General features: G+C 36.5%; 1 protein-coding gene across 1 annotated transcript in view; it reads left to right on the forward strand.

The window, feature by feature from the left end:
• The first annotated feature begins 1,021 nt into the window (after nt 1–1,021).
• The window catches only part of ELMOD2 (ELMO domain containing 2), a 29,057-nt gene continuing 8,319 nt past the window's right edge, over nt 1,022–21,759 (forward strand). The window contains exons 1-8 of the mRNA XM_082652944.1: nt 1,022–1,145; nt 1,934–2,016; nt 2,280–2,427; nt 4,330–4,358; nt 13,580–13,677; nt 15,301–15,430; nt 17,859–17,992; nt 21,230–21,298. Coding sequence (XP_082509070.1) covers nt 2,286–2,427; nt 4,330–4,358; nt 13,580–13,677; nt 15,301–15,430; nt 17,859–17,992; nt 21,230–21,298 — 602 coding nt within the window. The 5' untranslated portion in view covers nt 1,022–1,145; nt 1,934–2,016; nt 2,280–2,285. The remainder of the gene's footprint in view (nt 1,146–1,933; nt 2,017–2,279; nt 2,428–4,329; nt 4,359–13,579; nt 13,678–15,300; nt 15,431–17,858; nt 17,993–21,229; nt 21,299–21,759) is intronic.

The following is a 21,759-nucleotide window of genomic DNA, read 5'->3' on the forward strand; positions in this document are numbered from 1 at the left end:
GAGTTGTGCATGGGTGGGTGGAAGTTATTTTTCAGTGTAAATTGTCCTTTGTACTTGTATTTTACTCTCCCCTTGTTCTTTCTCCTCCAGGCATACTGCCCTTCTTGCTATTCCTCCACCTTATGAAGTATGTCTTTGCACTTGCCTTTCTAGTGTCTGGAATACTCTTCCTCCAGATACTCTCACTCCCTTACTTCATTCTGAACACTGGTCAAATGTCACCTTAACACGGAGACTCCCCTGTCTACACTGTATGTAGAAACTCTCCCTCCCTTCCCTAATACCCCTTTAGTACCACTTGACATACTAAATATTTGCATTTATTTAATGTATGACTCCCTCTTAGAACACTGCCTGGTGCATCAACGGCCAATTAACAGATACTTGGATTAATGAATGTACTGTTTGAGGTTGGATTTTTTTAAAAAGTCATGTGCATAAGTTACTTTTTCAAGAAAAAACCAGCTAAGGAATAAATGTTCCATGTACTATTAGATGTTTATCATTACAGGACAATATCTAAACTTCTTTACGCAACGTACAGGGCTCTCCGTATCTGCCACGTAGTAGCCATGGGCAAGTCATTCAACGTAAATTCTGTTTCCTCATCCATAAAGTGGGACTGTTACTAACTACTTCACAGAATTAAGATTAAATGCAGGTGAAAGCACTTTTGTTACCTTGGCGGTATGAAAGCTACGTAAAGCACATCGCTTCTCCCGTGCTTGGAATCTAGGAGTAGTACACCGTTTCAGCTTGCGCAAAAGACCTGAAATTTAAGGCGAGAAAAATCTACGGAGCCGCTCTGCCGAAGACCGATCTTTGGCGCGGGCCGTGCCTCAAGGTAGTGGTTGCCAGGGAAACCGTCGGGCGTCCCTAGAATCCGAGCACGCGCGGCGGGGCAGCCCAGCTCGACATCCTTTCAGAGATAGCGATTGGTGGAGCTCGGGCCAATCGGCGAGGGCGGCGGGGCGGGGCCGGGCAGTGTGCCGGGGAAGGCGTTCCCGCCGCTTCGCTCCCCGACTTCCGGGTCGCGGTGCTTGCAGGGAGCGTACCGCGAGTAGCGTCGTTTCCGTTGCCGGCAGTTTGCAGTCGGGGAAACCGAGGCAGCTCCAGCTCCTCCTAGTTCTTCCTGTTCCCGTGAGGTGGCTGCTGTTTCTTTTCCTCTCGCCCGGTGCAGCTTGGGTGCGGCTGCGCTGAAGGCGCGCGAGCCCCGCGGTGTCCTACGGAAAGTCCCGCGGGGCTACCGGGCCGGCGGGGCTTTGTGCGAGCGGTTCCCTCCCACTCGCGGGCAGGGCGCGAGCTGGGCTCGGCCAGGCTCCGGGAGGGGGGCTCGGCGGCGCAGCGGCTCCCAGAGGGCTGGGGAGCTCAGGCGCCGTGAGGCAGGCGTTCCCTCTGCTTTGCAGTTAGGCTTCTTTTGTCCTGATGAGCGCGGACCAGATGGATTCATTTTAAAATCACAGTTGAGCCAGTCTCTGTGCACTGATTCTGCACTAATCTGCGGGGATCTCGAATTTGACAGTCCCTCGGGAGATGATCTATCTGTGGGAATGTTTAAGGCAGGAAAGAGATGAGCATTTTTGTTTTTAAGTAACTCCTCCTGACTTTCATTTCCCCGACCCCGCTTCATTTAGGAGCCGAAGATTTTTCTTACGGCATAAAGATTCAGTTTTATCGAGGGTGTAGTCTATTACCCTTCTTAGTATTTCTGCCGTTCACCTGTTGAATGGAAAATCAACAATTAGCCAGGGTGTGATCTATTCCGTGTTCAGTTTGTGTACTTCATTTGTAAGCCGTATGTAGTGTTTTTATTTGCTGCCATCACCTGACTGTGGGACAGCTGTAACTGGGATTATCCACAGGGGTTAAGAAGACTTATTCTTTATACAAACAATTCTGATATATGGTATATTTGATTTAATTGTTGCTTTAGGTGGGGTCCTTTTGTTGTTGAACTGTTGAGCCCTGTTCTCAAAGAATAAGAAATTAAATAGTGAACTGAGAGCTTGAATCTAAGTAAGTAGTTTGATTTTTACAGTTAATTGTTTAAAATGATAAATTAACCATTTGGCCAGCATCATTTAATTAATCTAAATGGTATATATTACACCTGGCATTGTTTTCTTAGATGCCCAAACACTACTACAAAATAGACACAATGGAACAACATTATATCTATTAATATAATTTGGGATTTGATGAGTTGAATACACTAATTTTTTCTCTTTTTCTAAATCCAATTTAAGGTCGTTAAACCTGTCATATATTTCCTTCTCCAGGAAAAAATGTTTATTTCTTTGTGGGAGTTCTTCTATGGGCACTTCTTTCGATTTTGGATGAAATGGCTCTTACGACAGATGACTGGAAAATGTGAATTGCAGCGAATTTTTGATACCTATGTAGGTGCACAAAGGACACACAGGATAGGTAATGTTTTTCGAAAAAGGATAATTAAAAACGAATAAAAATTTAACTCTGAATGAATATTTTTCTCAGTACTGATAGTGACAATAGCGCTTGTGTATCACGATCAAGTCACTTAATCTCAGTTTCATGATCTTTGAAATCTCACTTTGAATCCTTCCAGCGCTAAAACTGATTCTATAGAAAAAGAAACTATTATTTAGTTCTGCATCTGTGCAAAGAATTACCTTCTCTGGTTCCTGAAATTCATCAGTTTTACCTTAGATTATGGTTGCAGCCTACTTTCTAGAGAAAAATCTCTATACTTCTATAAGCCCTTTGAAATTTTCACTTCAGTGAAGGAGATCCATTTTTATATTCAGCATCCTTCAATCTTTTAATCTCTTATGCAGTTCATGAAAGAATAATAACAGGTATCTGGTGATCCCTAGGAAAGATTAGTAGACTAAAAATCTGCACTGTTCCATACTGTAGCCAGTAGCCACATGTGGCTATTGGACACTTGAAATATGATTAGTCTGAATTAAATGTGCAGAACTAGAAAATATACTCTGGATTTCAAAGGCTTTATATGAATGTAAAGGTATCTCATTAATAATTGTTTATATTCATTGTATGTTGAAATGATAATATTTTGGATCTATTGGGTTAAAATATATTAACATTACTTTTATCTGTTTCTTTTACTCTAATATGGCTACTAGAAAACGTTAAGGTACATATGTGGTTCACATTTGGGCTTGCATTATATTTCTGTTGAACAGTGCTGCTCTAGTACCTTCTAAAATTGATCAGCTTTCAATACTTACTTGAAAATATGGCTTTAAATTAGAACACAGATGAGTGAGAAATATCATCGAGGTCATTTCTCTTTGGCCAGAGTGAGGCAGACCAGGGATGGGCTGCCGTTCATGTTCACTGTGTCAGATGGAAAATCGTGACTTAAGCCTCTTTTGTGTTGAACAAGTGTGCTTCAACTAAGAAATCCACCCCTGTAAGATTTGAGGAGTGCGTGTTGGTAGCCAAGATAACAGGGGAAGAATGGCAGAGTAAGGAGAGAGTGAGCCTCAGGGCTGCTAGATGATTGAAGTTTAATTACCTCCCTAGATTTTTCACAACTTTGTAGCTGACTTAAATTATTGCCTGCTCTTTTGATTTGCCCTTTTGACTGCTCTGAGAAGAGCAAAGTACCTCTTGATAAGAACTCTTAGTAGTATTGATTGGTTTTTTATATTATGGCGGAAGAACACTTTAAGACTTTATTTTGCAGCAAGAACATTTTTCTTGAATTTTTCAAATTGCTGAGAAAAGGAGACTGTTTACTATTTGCCAGAAAAATTTGTAAACAGACCAGTAAAAAATGTTCTTGTGATTCTTGAAGCAGAAGGCAAGAACGAAAAAGCTGTTTTGCTTTTTGTCTGGTTAGAGAATGGTTGTCCAGATAATCTAAAGTCTTCCTTTTTGCCCCTTTGTTGTATGTTTTGTTTGCTAGCTCTTCAAATATAAACGCTTACTTCATAAGGCTAACACATGAAAAGGTAGGATAGAGCACTCTCACTGTATTCTTAAGATGAGTTTCTGGAACCCAGGCTATTCTGAGGTAGCCGTGGATGAATTTGCAGCAGTTAGTAGACACTTGCGGGCCCGCACAGAAACAGATGATTCTGGGGAAATTAGGTTGGTCTTACCTCTTTGGCTCTGGTATGTGTGTTGGGTTGAGAATTTTGGAATCATACTGTAAGGATAAAATTTTTTAATGTTTGCTATGTTATTCATGTAGAAATTATATCTTCTGGAACTATTAAAGTAATTTATTACTGGCTTGATATTTATACTATTTGTTTGTGGAGTAATTCACAAACAGCATTTAAGTAATAATATTCTTTTTTTTTTTTTTCATTTCAGAAAATTCCTTGACATACTCCAAGAATAAGGTAGGATCATATCAAGGTGATTATTCTAGACAACTTAACTTGGAGATACTTTTTCTTTAAAAGAATGTCTCAATTTTAGAGTGAATTATTTTTAATGTCCTACTAGAAGAGTCTTTGCTGTAAAGAGTATTGAGTGAAATTTTCCCATCTTAGAAGAAATATTCTATTTTTTAAAACCTTTTTTTTCTGTGTGTGTATGTGTTTGTGTGCACTACTCATGCACAAAGAAGGTATTTGAATAATTTTTTCTGTTCTGAGGTTTTGCTTTATTTTACCTCAAAACTTCTTAGCTTTTGGGAAAGCAGGGTCTTAGGGGGAAAACTTTCTAATAGACTGTGTCCTTAAGATAGGTTTGGATAGTTATAGAAAATCCTGGGTCATGTACCTTTTGATCCAAAATAAGTCATACCTCATAATGTTTATTAGTCAGTTGCTGCTGTGTAACAAACTTATAAAATCTCAGGGCATAGGTTTATTATATAAATGCATTATAAATAAATGCATTATTTATTTCTTGCTCATGTGTCTGTGGGCCAACTGGGGAAGCTCTTCTTCAAGCTGGTGCCAAGTTCAGGTCTGTTGCAGTTGTCTCATTGTGGGACCTAGGTTGAAAAGGTACCTGGGAAATATTCTTCTCACAGTTGATCGTTGAACGTCCAGCCACAGAGGCATATTTTAAGTTTTCTTTTGTCATGTCCATTAATATCCCTAAAGTAAGTTACATGGCCAAGCCCAAGTCAAGGGGTGGAAAAATACATTATGCCCACCATGAGGCCATGTTAAGCATGTGGGTATATAATTCAATTACACAGGAGTGAAAAACAGGGACCAATAATTCAGTCCACCACATGCTTCCCTATAGTGTTTCGCAATATTTTTTCTCTATATATAGATTATTTGGTGTGGCAAAGTTAGAGTATGGAACATGTAGACCATTGTTTGAAATCCCATGGTAGATCACAGCCAGCATTAAACAACAACAACAAAAGGAATGGAATAGAAAATAATTAGAAAACGGCGGTCGTAGTAAGGTTAAATATGGTTTCATGAAAATTTAATTTTAGTTATCTGTGTGTGCATCTATCTCTGTTTTAGATATCCGTATATATGTTTGTATTTGGTCATGATGTACAATGTGGATCGAGAATATAGGGTCAAAAATTGTTGATTTGCTACTGTCTAGTGATATTAATATGAGTTACTGATTCATGCTGGAAAGAAAATGGACACTGCTGAATATTACAAGCATATCTGTTAAGTTTTGGAGAGTGACCTATAAAATAGGTGCTTTACTGATTTAGTTAGTCTTTTATTTATGAGTGGTCAATTTGGGAATAACTCATATATGTGAATGAATACCGGGGAGGGGAGAAGAGTCTAGAGTCCTACCCCTTTGTTTAGAATCCTATAAAGTGATTAATATTCTTTTTTTTAAAATGAGACTGTAGGGATCTAGAAAGTTAACAAGTTGCTCATTCTAAAAATTTGTTTATACCTATCCACCCGTATAGTTCCATTAATTGAAACTTCGGATGCAATTTCACAAAGTAACAATATCATAAATTGTAGATGAAACTCTGGAGGGTTTCTGGAACTGGGAACTCACTTTCACATCTGTCTGTGTAACCATCATTACCAAAATTGATTGTAATGACATTTTTGGTCGTAAAATTTACTTATGGGATTTTATATGTGGTAAAATTACCCCAAACTTAAGTAGGACTGCACACAAGATGATACTTTTTAAGAACTCTAGTGCCTTGGTCAAATCCTTGAGCGAAGATTTGAATGATTGCCGTATGTTCAATATTCCACCAGGGTCTTTGGTATATATAAAAAAAAAAAAAAGACTGAAATCTAATGTAATTAAAATCAGGCATTTAGAGACGGAAGAGGTAAATGTGGGCTGAAGTGTTTGGAGGCTTTAAGGTAGTGGTTACAAGTTAAAGAAAATAAAATGTTCATTATCTTTTATCTCATTTACTGGCAATTAAAGTTCACTTGAAAAGTAAACATTAAAATTGTATTCTTGGGCTTCCCTGGTGGCGCAGTGGTTGAGAGTCCGCCTGCCGATGCAGGGGACGCGGGTTCATGCCCCTGGCTGGGAGGATCCCACATGCCGTGGAGCTGCTGGGCCCGTGAGCCATGGCCGCTGGGCCTGTGCGTCCGGAGCCTGTGCTTCGCAGCGGGAGAGGCCGCGGCAGTGAGAGGCCCGCGTACCGCAAAAAGAAAAAAAAAAAAAAAATTGTATTCTTATGAATTTATTATCTAAAAATATAAATTGCTAATTGTGTTTTGGAGGGCATACTAAAAAGGAATAGTCAACAAATGGGTAGTTAAATACTTACGGAATTAAATCACAGGAGCTTTGCTTTCTTGCGGTTTTAAATCTAAGGTAAACTTGTCAATAAGCTAATGGAGGAAGTCTCATCAGTTTAAATATACAATTTATGGTGTGTATTGTGTCTCATTTGTATATTTCATTTACTTTGTAGAGTAAAATTGAATTCTGATTTTGTGATATTTCTATTAACCCGCTCTACTTTTATATTCCTATGAAAAAAATCTGAGTTCAGATTCTGATTGTATCACTTTCTAGTTGTTTGTGCAAGTTACTCATTTTCTCATTGTCAAAGGAGGTATTAATATCTACATGGTTGTTTCAGGATTAGAAATATTATAATGAAAGCAGCCTAAGAGAATACCCAGTACCTGATAGGTATCACTAATATTATTTTAGTGATGATGGGATTAAACCAACATACACTACAAATTTTTAGAAGTTTAAGATATGCATGAAAACCTCTTAGTTATTTAAATACTTAACATTACCAATGATTGCTGTGAATAAAAGTGATTTTAATCTATTAAGGCCAGTTCCCTAAAGCAGTGATAGTGTGGTCCTATTGGGTTGTGAATTGTTCTGTAGTGGAAATTCTTTCCTTGATTGTTAAAAATTGAGTCTCATTTGCTTGTATTTTACATTAGGACCAACCACTTATCAATTATATATTAAGGATTACTAAAACTTTGGGATTTATAAATGAAAATGAAAACCTTTTTAGAACTTGAGGAGTCTATTTCAGTATTCTGCTAAGAGGTCTGGCTGCTATTCAATGTAAGGTAATGTTGCAGAGCTCCACTGTACTTATGCATATATGGGTATTTGAAAAATTTGAAATTTAGGGAAAGAACACTTTGTCAGTCTAGTCATGTTTTTGATTGGCTGTTGTTTGGTTAGAGCTGCTGTCTTAGCTCTTAAATAGTAGTGATAACATTCTAGCTATTGAATGATAAATTAGTTTTATAGCATCAGTTTACTTGTCTGTGCATTGATGGTATAGTAATGCACATTTGCATATTTTTTGGTCTCTAATTTCCCAAAATTAGACTTTAAGTATATAACCACATAAGCATTGTGGTTCAAAAATGAAACATTCACACTCTGTGGTTACACTAACACAAATGTATATATAATTTCCCCAGATTTGCTTGCATGGTGAAACTCACTGTTGATGTTTGTTGGCTATAAATATAATTTGGCTAGTCATATAATTTATAACTTACCATCAAGGTAGGTGTAATAAAAAAAGACTAGATTACTTTTATGTTTATTGAATGTTATTTTGTAATAAAATCATATGCATAAGCATATATTATTTTCTTACAAAATGTATGATAAGTGATTTGTATATGTTGCTTTCTTGTTTATTATCACCTACTTTTTCTTTAGCTCTAAAGTAAACATCATTGGGAAAAGGGTCTTTGTATACTTACGTAGTTTTAGGTTAAAAGAGAAAGTTTTAGAATTGCTGACCTAAGAAATTCTTTAAGTCCTGTATATTCCAGTATTGAATATACCTTCATGAGCTCCATGAGAACTTAGACAATGTTGTGATACATGAGAACTTAGAAAATGTAATGGGTTATATTTCTCCTCCATCCAGCTGTTATTTTGTTTTTGATTAGGAACCAAAGATCTACCAAAAGTTTAGAGAATAAGACAGAGATTGACAGATGGATAAAAAAGCAAGACCCAACTAACTGAATGTTATTTCAAGAAGCATACTCGAAACATAAAGTCACAAACAAATAGAAAGTAAAAGCGTATACCGTGCAAACAATAAGCATAAAAAAGCTTTTGTAGCTTTCTTTTAGAAAATATAAACCTGGAGTGTTACTGGAGACTAAATCTTTTTTTTTTTGGTAATGATAAAACGGCTAATTTATCAAGAAAACATAACAGTATTAAATGTGTATACACTTATTAACAAAGCTGCCAAATACTTGAAGCCAAAATAGACACAGCTAGACGGAGAAATGTATGAACCCACAATTGTAGCTGGAAACTTTACTGCATTCTCTCAATAAATGATAGTACAACAAGAAAAAAAAATTGGAAGGCTCTATACAATTTGAACAATACGATTAACCATCTTGACCTAATTGACATTTATAGAGTGCTACACTCAACAAATGCAAAATACATATTCCCAAGTACACATGGAACAGTCATATAGATATATCATATACTGGGTCTTTTAGGTCTCAGTAAGTTTCAGAGGGCTGAATGCATACAGAGTATGTTTTCTGTCTCCAACAGCATTAAGTTAGAAATAAGAGGACTTCCCTGGTGGTGCAGTGGTTAAGAATCCAACTGCCAATGCAGGGGACACAGGTTCGGTCTCTGGTCTGGGAAGATCTCACATGCCACAGAGCAGCTAAGCCCATGTGCCACAATTACTGAGCCTGTGCTCTAGAGCCCGCAAGCCACAACTACTGAGCCCACTTGCCACAACTACTGGAGCCCACGTGCCACAACTACTGGAGCCCACGTGCCTAGAGTCTGTGCTCTACAACAAGAGAAGCCACTGCAATGAGAAGCCCATGCACCACAACGAAGAGTAGCCCCCACTTGCCACAACTAGAGAAAGCCCGCGCGCAGCAACGAAGACCCAAAGCAGCCAAAAAAATAAATTAATAAAATAAATTAATTTTAAAAAAAAAGAAATAAGTATAACATCTAGAAAATTCCCAAATATCTGGAAATTAAGAATCTGAGTAACCCATGGATCACAGAAGTACTCACAAGGGAAATTTAGAAAGAGAATTGAAGTGAATGGTAATGAAAACACAACATATCAGAATTTGTGGAGTACACCCAAAGCAGTTTTTAAAGGCCTGAAATCAGTGAGCTATGCTTACACCTTAAGAAACTAGAAGAGAAAAAATTAAACCCAAAATAAATAAAAGAAAGGATATAATGAAAATAAGAAACAATTAACAAAATAGTAAACAGATAAAAATAGGAAATACCACCAAGCTCAAAAGTTGATTCTTTGAAAAAATTAGTCATATTAATAGCCCTCTAGGAACACTGATCAAGAAAGAGAGAAAGCCCAAATTGCCCATATCAGGAATGGTAGAGGGGGCATCACCACAGCCCGTAGTCACTAAAGTATAAGGAGATGCTATGGACAACTTGATGCCAGTGAAGTCTATAGCTTAGATGAAAGAGACAAAGTGCTTGAAAAACACAGTTTAGCAAAACTAACACAAAGAAATAAAACAATTGAAATAGCCATATACCTAATAAATGGAATCTGTAATTTAAACATTTTGCACAAAAAAATCTTCCAGTATTAGCTTCACTAGTGAACTCTTACCAAACGTTTAAGAAGAAAAAATAATACTGCTATTACATAAGCTCCTAGAAAGTCAAGTAGAAAGAAACACATTTTATGAGGCCAGTATAATCCTGATATTAAAACCAGACAAGGACACTGTATAAATGAAAATTACAAACCAATATCCTTCCTGAATATAGATACAAAAATTCTTCATTAGCAAATTGATCCCAGTAATATATAAAAAGAATATGTCATGACTACATTTTCAAAATCAATGAATGTAACTTACCACATTAACAAAGTAAATTAGAAAAAGAAGATCATTTGAGTAGATACTGTAAAACTGTTTTGGCAGAGCTCAATACCCATTCATGGTCAGAAACACTCAACTAACTAGGAGTAAAAGGAACTTCCTCCTCCTATTAAAGGCCATCTATGAAAACCCTGCAGCTAGCATGATAGGTATACAACACTGAATTATTGAATGCTCTCCACACTCAGTTGGGAACAAGGCAAGGATGTTTACTCTCCTTTTGTTCGGCATTGTGCTGAAGGTCCTAGGCAGTGTAGTAAGGGAAGGAAAAGAAATCTAAGACATAATGATTGAAAAGAAACTGTCTTTATTAACAGATGACATAGTTTGTGAGTATAGAAAATCCTAAGAAATCTATAAAATTAACCAGCATTATTGATAAATGAATTTAGCAATGTCGTAGGACACAGTATGTCCCCGTATGTTAAGAGCAAACTTTTGGAAAACAAAAAAAGAACAGTTCCACTTACAGTAGCATCCAGAAACGTAAAATACTCAGGGGATAAATATAACGAAAGCTATGCAACACGTCCGCATTACGACTCCTTTTCCTGAGAAAACTTAAAATGGAAAGATATACTGTGTTCATCAATTGGAAGAGTCAGTATTCTTAAGATGCTGATCCCCAAACCGACCTATGGATTCAATGCAATTCCAATCAGAATCCCAGCAAGCATTTTTTTTTTTTTTTTTTTTTTGCGGTATGTGGGCCTCTCACTGTTGTGGCCTCTTCCGTTGCGGAGCACAGGTTCCGGACGTGCAGGCTCAGCGGCCGTGGCTCACGGGCCCAGCAGCTCCGCGGCATGTGGGATCCTCCCGGACCGGGGCACGAACCCACGTCCCCTGCATCGGCAGGCGGACTCGCAACCACAGCGCCACCAGGGAAGCCCTCAGCAAGCTATTTGTGAAGGGAGTGGCAAGTTCATTTAAAGTTTATACAGAATTTTAAGGAAACTAGTATAGCCCAGATAATCTTCTAAAAGAACCAAGTTAGAAGATTTATACTGACTTAAAGACTTTCTAGGCAAATAGATAAATATAACAGATGAGAGAACAGAAATAGACCATACATAATTTTTTAACAAGGATGCTAAAGCAATTCAATGAGGACAGGAAAGTATTGGAAAACCAATAAATAGTGCTGGAACAACTGGATATCCAAATTGGGGGAGGGGAGGCTCCTATCTCCCTCTACATGTGAAAATTAATTTGATATGGACTTTAGAGCTATGTTTAAACCAAAACGTTAAGGCTTCTCAAAGAAAGCATAGGAGAGGGCTTCCCTGGTGGCGCAGTGGTTGAGAGTCCGCCTGCCGATGCAGGGGACACGGATTCGTGCTCCGGTCTGGGAAGATCCCACATGCCGCGGAGCGGCTGGGCCCGTGAGCCATGGCCGCTGAGCCTGCGCTTCCGGAGCCTGTGCTCCGCACCGGGAGAGGCCACAACAGTGAGAGGCCCGCGTACCGGAAAAAAAAAAAAAAAAAGAAAGCATAGGAGAATATACATCTTCTACCATGGGTTAAGCAAAAATGTCTTTTAGAGAGGACACAGCGTTACCATTTAAATAAAAAATAGAAAAATTAGACTGCATCAAAATAAAAACTACTTATCAGAGACACCTTTAAGAAATGAATTGGCAAGACAGAATATTTGCAGCACATATATCTGATTAGGGACTTATATCTCGTAAAGAACTTTTAGAACTCAGTAATAAAAAGACAACACAATTTTTAAAGGACAAGAGCCTCGAATAGTCACTTCACAAAGATAAAAAATATTATTCATAGTAGTCTAAAATTGGAAGCAATGGAAATACCCATCACCGGGAGAATAAGTAAGCAAATTGAGGTGTATTCATACAATGGAATACTACTCAACAATTGGAAGGAACAAATTACTGACGAAAGCAAGAATGTGGATGAATTCTAGAAACGTTACTGAGCAAAAGAAGGCAGACAGAAGAGTACATACTTTATGATTCCATTTATATGCACACCACAAAGTTATGGTGATAGAAAGCAGAACAGTGGGTGCTTGTTGGGGGAGGGATTGATTGGGAAGGGGCATGAGGGAACTTTCTGCAGTGATGGAAATGTTCTATATTTTGATAGGGATGTGGATTATTTGGGTATATGCATTTGTCAAAACTGGTCAAACTGAATATGTAACATCCACTCCTTTCATTGTATTTAAATTAACCTCAATTTAAAGAAAAGTAATGGAATAGCTGTACATGACTTTTACTGAAACAGTTGCCTTTCTTAAGGTTTTCATCTGTCAAATATCTCCGTTCGATAATTATATGTCTGTTATCTCTTCTATACAGGATATGAAAAAATGAGTTAGATACAGTCTCTGTCCTCAGAGAATTTTCCACTTAATATATAAAAATAACTATACTATAGAAAGTGATAAGAGTCTTAGAAAGGTTACAGGTACATTATTATGCGGATTCCAAGAGAGGAGAGGTTACTTCCGCTTGAATAGAATCAGGGAAGGCTTCCTGGATCTGGTATGTGAGCTAGCTTAGCAATGGGAAGAATTGATATGTCTAGAGACTGGGAAAAAGGATCATTCCAGAAGAAAGGCCCAGGATATGCAGAAGCATAACTCCAAGTATGATTAGATTATTTTGTCTGGAGTATAAGGAATATCAGATGGAATTTTGATAGTAGCTTAAAGAGGGATAAGAGTTAAAGTAACCTTCTAAGGGTAAAGAAGGCCTGAACTTGCTTATTTCTTGAGAGGAAGGATCCAGTGGACATTTATAAGACATATTATTTAAGAAATCTGTTTTATATGCGTAGAAAAAAGACTGGAAGGATATCTGCTAATCTGTTACCAGTGGCTATCTCTGGTGGTAGGATTGACAAGATTATTTGACTTTTCTTCTTTTTGCTCTTCTGCATTTAAAATTTAAACTTTTTTCCTTCTGCATTAAAATTTTGTACATATATTTTTATTATGTAATTTTAGAATTTTATAAAAAGTATTTGCTTCATAAGCATACTATGGTGGGAGCTTATTTGCTAAGAACTCATTGGCTTAGAACCTCTTGATTCTCAGTTAAGGAAGACGTCATCTAATACATCATGCTGCTTTTCTTCTATTTTATGTATGTATGATTTTAGTCCTACTGAAAATTTGAAACAAATTCGGTTTCATTTGGTTTTGCATCTTAATACACGCATTATGAAGCTGACTAAATACCTCAAAACATACTGTTCTTTTTCAGCAATAGGGGATTTTTCTCATTCAGCTTTGTTTCACACAAATAGGTCTTACAGAAAGCGACACTTGTTGTTCAGAGTGAAGTGGACAGATGTGTAGTAGACATAATGAAGGAAAAGAATATTAACCCCGAGAAGGATGCCAGGTATGTGTTTTTACGGTGTTCTCATTTATCGTATGCTTACATCCTGTGAGGCTGCAGATCTCACACAGTTGTGAAACGTTAGAGCTGAAGGGTTTGTGGAGATCATCTAATTCAACCCTTTCACTTCACTAGATGAGGAAGTGAGGTCCAGAGAGGTGAGTGATGGAAGCAGGACTAAAACCTATATCTCTGGGTTCCCAGTCCAGTACTATTGCCAGTTTATCATCTGCCTTCTCTAAGGTAACTTACCATTACTTTCCCAAATTTAAATAATGACTCCTGTGTCCTTCTTGTCCTTCAAAATTCAGTTCTTCTGTCCTCCTCCAGGAAGGTCCTCTATCATACATTTAACCCATTGTACTGTAGTCATTGATTTGCTCTTGTTCTTCCCCAAATAAATTCTGAGTTCCATAAGAGGACTTGACTTATTACATTTCTGTGTTCCCAGCACAAGTATATTGAGATAGTAAATATTTAGCAAGCTTTTCTTCATTTGATATTTTCTTTGTAAATATTGAGGAAGGAGTAATTTATTTGGGCTGAAGCAGGGGAGGGTACAGGAGAGAACTGTGACGATAAGTCCACAGAAGAGGTAACGTTTGAGCTGGACCTTGTTGAATGGGTAGGGGAGGACATTCCGTGCAGAGGAAGGTGCCAACAAGACACAGAGTCCTTGAGTATCTGGGAATGACAGGGAGTCCTCTATAGCCGGAGCGTTGAGGCGCAGAGCAGAGGTTGGAGAAGTGAGTGGAGTGTAAGATCAGAGATATATTGCAAGGAGGCTCACATGCCACACCGAGAGATTTAGATATTGTCCTCTGATTTTTTTTTTTTTAAGCAAACAAGCTACATTATCAGATATGTATTTTAGGAAGATGAAGGGTAAACTTGAAGAAGTGGGAGGCTGGTAGAAGGAATAAAGACAGAACAGTCAGAAAACTGAGTCATTCAGGCAAGAGATGATGAAGCCATAAATACACCAGGGTAAATGGATATATATGATGAGGGCTTTGAGGGACATTTCAGAGGTAGAAAGGATAAGGGCTCAGGGACCTTTTGATGTATTGTTGATGGAGAGGAAGGTCAGAACTTGGAGCGTTCTAGCTTGGGGAACTAGTGCTTAGTGATTCCACTAATGGATTTAGAGTTGAGAAAGAGCATGCTTCTTCAGGGAGGATGAGCTGTTGTGTTTGGAAGCACGGGGAGAACCTGTCACGGCATTGTGTGTTGCTGTATCCTTGGAAAATTAGGTCTGCTGGTAGTGTCTCACAATGAAGATTGGGGAACACATGAGATTGCCCAGAGAAAACATGGAAAGAAGTGAACGAATCAAGGATTTACAAAGTTTGCAGTTTTGGAAGTTTGCCTTTCCTACCTGTCTTGCCCTCTTTGTAGGCCCTGTTCTGTCACATCTTGCATGATACTTTGTACAATGTTTTGTGTTTACAGAGGCTCTCGATGCTTCTTGTATTAAACCAAAAGCTAGGGAATGCTTTCTAAATAGACATATGAACCACAAGCTATGGAAGGCATTACTTTATTGTGATAAAAAATTTTTTTTATAATAATAACTTTTCAAAATAAAAAGTTTTTTTTTAAAATAATAACTTTTATCATTTTCAGTTTTAAAATCTGTATGAAGGCATGCTTACTACAGATATCTGGTTATAAACAGCTCTATTTGGATGTAGAAAGTGTGAGAAAAAAACCATATGATTCTGATAACCTGCAACATGAAAAGCTGCTTCTCAAGGTAAGTTTTGGTGTTCTGTATTTGGAGTTACACTGGAAAATAAATCAGGCTTGAGCCAGTAAGGCCTGTGTGGAGAATCTGGAGGCTTACACAGCCATCTGATTTCTTTGCCTCTCAGAGAATTTTATTATATTGGTGAAAGATTTTTAGTTAACTATTTTTATAATTTCCTGATAGGCATCAATGAAATAGATTCAAATTTTATTTTAATGCTTTTAATTCTGAAATAAATTATAAACTTATAAAGGGAGATCTTTTCAACTGAGAAGTATGAGTCCACAAGCTTCACATTTTTCCCCCTACTTTTTATATAAATCCTCACATAAATTAGGCATTTTTTCAACTTACTCTTGAATTATGAACATAGATGTCCCTTTTCAGATTATTATGTCAGATCTTTTGGGATTTATGAAATGTGCCAAATATTGCCACAATAGATTTAAAAATTAGGAGAGTAAAGAAATTTACTTAGGACCTTCCTATTTCTTATTTCTGAAGTAAAAATGCATGAGGCCAGTGAGATGCTGAAATTCCAGAATATCAGGCCTGGAGTAAGCTTTCCAGATCATCCGATCTAGTACCTTTATTGTAGGGATGAGGTTAGTTCTAAGGCCTAGAGGAGATGAAGTCATTTGCTTTAGAAAGATCAATTCTGAAATAGAGCTGAATCAGCTGCCCATCCACTTCACCTATTCTAATTATATTTTTAAATGGTTATAGTTAGGGAAAATAGCACATGGCACCTGGTGTTAGGAGTCTGTTATAAACTAAAAGTGCAGTGGAAAGAAACAGACATTGAGAGTATTCAAGTAACAGTAAGAGACAAGTTTAAAAACAACAAAACTTGTTTTCAGGAGGAGATAAATATACACTTCACCTAATTTTAAAAATAAAACCTGATTTTGTCAGTGAGGATAATAAAACCACTCAAAGGACTGTTGCTGCGGGTTGAATTTTTATGTTTCAAGTGTTAGCACAGTGCCTGGCACTCACTAAGGGTTGACCTCTTTATAGCTTCCTCGTCATCATTATTCCCTTAACTTCAGACCCTCTCTACACAATACCTTCCCTTTAGAGAAGGGGTAAGACCCAAGTCCTAGCATTTGAGTCAAGGGAATTTTCAACTTGGTGATTCATCATGAAACTCATTCAGAGGTGAAGAGCCAGTTGCTGGCAGTGAATCACCCAGCCTCACACATGCTCAGCAGGGTAAGGGGCTCAGGAGATCTGTGTTTCTTTAAGTACAGTCCAAGAGCCACCTTCACTAAAGTTAACCAGTGTTTAATATTGAGAATCCAAGGTTCCACCTTTGCCTACGAAATCAGAATCTTCAGGGGTGGAACCCCGAAATTTGATGATATTTATGCATGCTGAATTTTAAGTTTTAGTGGTCTTACCTTGTCTCTCACCACATCACTGAGGCCTCATCCTTGGCATAATCAAACCCTTGCTGAGCTCATGGAGAGAGGCTAAGGTGAGCAGGTGCATGTGTGAGTAAATGAGAGAAGCGACCAGATAAAACCCAGTCTAATGATGGGATTCGCTTCAGGGCCAGAGTGCTGACCCTGTCTTACAGTAAGGTCACAAAGTCTTCACGTTTCATTCTAGGTAACAGGATACTCCTTTCATTAGGAGTCCTTTACTCAGCAGTGCCTGAAATGGTAGTGAAGTGGGGGAAAAAAAAAAAAGCAAGTATTACTGTTTTGCAAATTTTCACAAACTTTCTTATCAACCTTTGTTAAGTCTCTTTTGTCTGATGACTTGTGGTGTTGAATTTAGAAAATGACTGATTACATTTTTTAAACTTTATTTTGCACTAATTGGTTTGTTGCTATCCAATATGTGATAGTTGTTCTTAAATCCTCAATCTTAAGGAATATATTTACTTACAACCAAGTCATATTCTTTTTCTTTTAAAACTATGAAAATTTGTAAAATAATGATCATATAGGTTTTAATACTATCCGTGTTATTTCTCCATGATTCCCTCCCTATCTCAGACTTATTTTCCTTCTGATTAAGGATAATCACCCGCCATTAGAATAGAGCCTACTTAAGTATATAGTGTTTGAGGCAAGGGCCAAGTGCCTGGCACTGTGTTCTTCTCAAGGAAGCAGTTTACTAATTCTGGTATATATGTATTACTTAGTAAGTAAAGACATCTCATTGTTTTCGATTTCTGTGTATTTGTTACCTTTTCAAAGTCTACTGTTCTTTGTATGTCTTTTAAATTGGAATAAGTATGCTACATTTTTTAGGCTAATTGAAAAGTTCTCTAAATATAGTCTTTGTTGAGCCTATGATTTGTCTACAAAAGTTGTTTAATTAAAAGCATTCGACTTACCAGTATATCAGCTATGAGAAGAAAAATGTCTTGGTAAATTACGAGCATCACTATTATTTGTAATATGGAAGCATGTTTGTACAGCTTTGGAATCTTCTAATGCCCACGAAAAAATTGAAGGCTAGAATCTCCAAGCAGTGGGCTGACATTGGTTTCCAGGGTGATGATCCCAAAACAGACTTCAGAGGCATGGGAATACTTGGATTAATCAATCTTGTGTAAGTGAAAATAAACTCTCTTTAATTCTCTAAATGAAATTACATGTAATCTCTAATCTTGTTAAATTTTAGTGAGAATCCATCTAGTTTTATACTATCTCTGAATTTTAATAACTGCTATGCTAAAGGTATTTACTAATGCGCTGGCAACAATATGAATACATAAGCCATATACCGTGTGTGTGTGTGTGTGTGCGCGCGCGCGTGCACACGCGTGCATGTGTGTGATTTCTTTACTTCCCAATACTTGCCTCTTTCTTTCTCTTCCTGACCGCCTTTCTGATACCTTTTAAGGAACTGTGTGTACTCTCTTCTTACTCTCTTTATCCTCTTGCCTGTTCTCTCTTGGCTCTCTGACTTCATTTTAGGAGGTTTAACCAGATAAGATAATGATAAAGCCTCTAAACACTTCTTTGCCATCTGTGACAAGTAATTTAAAATCCCTGACTTTTCAGAGCCTATATGAACTGTCTCTTGTTTTTCTTCTTTAATATTTATGCTTGGGCACATGTATGAAATCTCAAAATATGTAACTAAAATCAGAATTGATAGCCAAAACTATTTTAGAAAGTAAACTGGAAGATTAATATGAATATGAATATGCAAATGAAGATAGTCTAGTGTTTGGGTCTGTCCTTGAATTGTGATTTATAGACTGTAAAATGCCTAGAATGGGAACGCTAACCATTAAGAAAGTTTGGATAATTGTTACTATGAAAAATTAGTCCTGAAACTGAGCTAATTTATGTTAATATTCAGAAAAGATATCTAGGTCAATATGGATAAGGCCATTTGGGGGGAAAATAGAAGATAACAGTAGGGCTTCAATATCTACAATTTTTTCCAGTTACAAAAGTATTTCATTTTCTGTAGTACCTAAATTGTATGAGCATGAAAGTTTTCCATGCAGCTACTTTTCAAAGATAAAACACCGTTGTCTGAATAATAATAATAATTACAGAAAATGAGATTGCCAATTTTCCACTTTGATAAACAGAAACTTCCATTTGGGGAATTTAATTAGAATAAATGCAGTTTGTTTTCACTTGGAAAAATTATGAAATATTTTAAAATTCATTATTGTTCAGAACACATGGATGTTTTGTTTTTAGCATTTAAAGACCATCTTTTTTCTTGGTACTTGTAAACTACACAGATAATTGAAACTTAATTAGACACACACATTCTTCTGATGCTTCCTTTCTTAACTTTTGCTGAGTAAGCTTTCTTTTGGTTCATTTCCTCAGAAATCAAGATTTTTCAGCATTTGCCAGAAGATAATTTAATTTAGCTTAAAATTTAAATAATTTAATAGAATTTGATTCAAGACTGTGGTAAGGAGTTCTGATAGACCTTTAAATGATTTGCAGATATTTTTACTCTATTTAGAGCTAGTATGTACTAATTTGAAAAATGACCAAGATTCAGATATATTATTTGATTGCCATTGATGTACTAGAGATGCTTGAAAACATAAAATTAGCTCTAATTTCTCTCTAATTATGTTTGTTGTCCTGTGTATGGAGCTATAACTCTTCAGGATCAAAATAAAGATACAGTCAGTAAGCAGGCAAGCTGTTCGAATACCTTTATGTAATGAATTTTAAAAATTTCTTGGCCTTTGTCATCAAATCTCTTGAAATATTTTGTTGCTTTGAAGGACAGCTGGTAGTTTGATAGATAACAATGTTTTAGGTAAATGAATGCTCAGGCAGGCATAAAATAAAAAGGATATTTTACAGAACATGAATTGAAGAGAGACTGGAAAAATCTGAATAAATGAGGAAAGAGAAGCAGAAAGGTAAAATATACAAGCTAAGGCCAAAAATATATGTAGGAAGGGAGAGAAGGCAGGAAGGAAGAAAGGAGAAGGAAGGAAGGAAAGAAGGGAAGTAAGTCAGTGCAGATTATTGTAAGGAATAGGTCTCCTTATTTCATAGGTGCTTATTTTCCTTAGATACTGTTTACATAGGAGTTTCCTAGGTAAGTTCAGGAAGGAAATTAAAAGTTTCTCTGTGTTATAGATTGAATATTTTAAAAGTAGCTTGATTATTGAAATACTAATATAATACTGAATTGTATTAAGTATCATGCAAAAAAAAAGAAATATAAATAGTCTACTAAGGGCATTTTAGAGCCTGCCTCCAGATAAAGTAGAAAATTAGAACATGTAAAGAAAGCATTGCACTAAAACAGGACTTTTTTCTGTTTGGGGATTTACAGATCCCTTTGAGAATCAAATGAAAGTTTTGTATATTCTCTCCCCAGAAAATGTACACACAGAAAATGTATGAATAATTTAAAGTGATTCATGGATCCCCCTTCGTTCATGAATGATCATTCATTCACGAACTTCTAAGTTAACAATCCCTGTTTAAATGGGTTGAAAATTAGAGCCAATGAAGAAAAATGGAAGTCTGTAGTATTAACTTACAGAAGGAAAAACAGAGGGACATTTGGTTAGAAATTTCTATGCTTTATGAAAATGTCAATGACCGTGCCTTCTAAAATTTAAATAAACCATGGAAATCCATTTTTTCTTCTACTTCTTATCCTTACATAAACATCCAGCCAGTCATCATATGTGTATGAGTATCAGTGCATTATGGGGTGATCCAAAGTTTGAATAGATTTGGTCCCTATCTTTAAGAACTTGAAGAGGTTGCATTAGTACAAGCCAACAGTATTTATGAACCTTTATATATTTCTCTGTTGTACCTGCTAATACTTCTGTTTTGTGGCCAGTATTTTAGTTACACCACTAATCAAGGAGCGGTTTTTTTTAGTGCAAAAGGAAGGCTATTGACTTTCTTCTGATTGCATTGACAGTGGCGTTAAGCAATATAGACTCAAGTTGCAACAGAAGGAATGAGCTCAGGTGAAAGGAAGTGTCCTAACAGGTACACAATGACTACTTTATAGAAAATTTAGAACAAACAAATAATCAGAACTCTAGATTTTCTTTTAAAATAGATAAAATTCTCTTGCTAGATCATTTATTTGTCAAAGTACTTCAAAGTCTAGCGAAGGGCTCATGTCCTGTACTAGATAGGCCTGATAGCTCAGAATTAAGTTTTGATTCGGAAGCATCTCGGAGTCACTGCAGTGACTTGAGATGGAGATTGGGATGCTTTTGGCAGTAAGACTGTCACTTTGACAGTAGCTTTTAAAATTGCTTCTGGATATCTTCAATTTGAATGACATGTTAATTTCATTATTTTTCTTAAACTTTTTCAGGTATTTCAGTGAAAATTATACCAGTGAAGCTCATCAGATTCTTTCGCGTTCAAATCATCCAAAGTTAGGGTAAGCTGGATGTGTTAAAGAAACCATAAACTCTTGAATTGAAAGTATTTCCGGGTATTTTTAAAAATTAGATTATTCTAGTTAATAAGAACTTCATAAAGAATATTGCATGATATATTATTTTATGGCTAAATGAGATCATAAACCAATTTTGTATGTAATTCAATATATTTTTATCACAAGGTATAGTTTATCTATAAAATGGAGATAAGGACCTTATAAAAATTTTCTGAGAGATAGATTTGAAAATAAGAATATAGGAAATGGCTTTGAAATGGGAATAAGAAAGTGAAAAATAGCTTTGAAACTTGTGAAGTGAAATGCAAGTTGACATATTATTAGCTTTATCATTATTCTTATAATGATACCTATCTTTGAAAAAGCATTATAACACTATTATATCATAAAAATAAATACCCTGATAATGGAGGAGAAAATATCAGATTACTCAGTATATTTTA

The sequence above is a fragment of the Grampus griseus genome (genome assembly GCF_964374135.1).
Source record: "Grampus griseus genome assembly, chromosome: 4".
Taxonomy (NCBI): domain Eukaryota; kingdom Metazoa; phylum Chordata; class Mammalia; order Artiodactyla; family Delphinidae; genus Grampus; species Grampus griseus.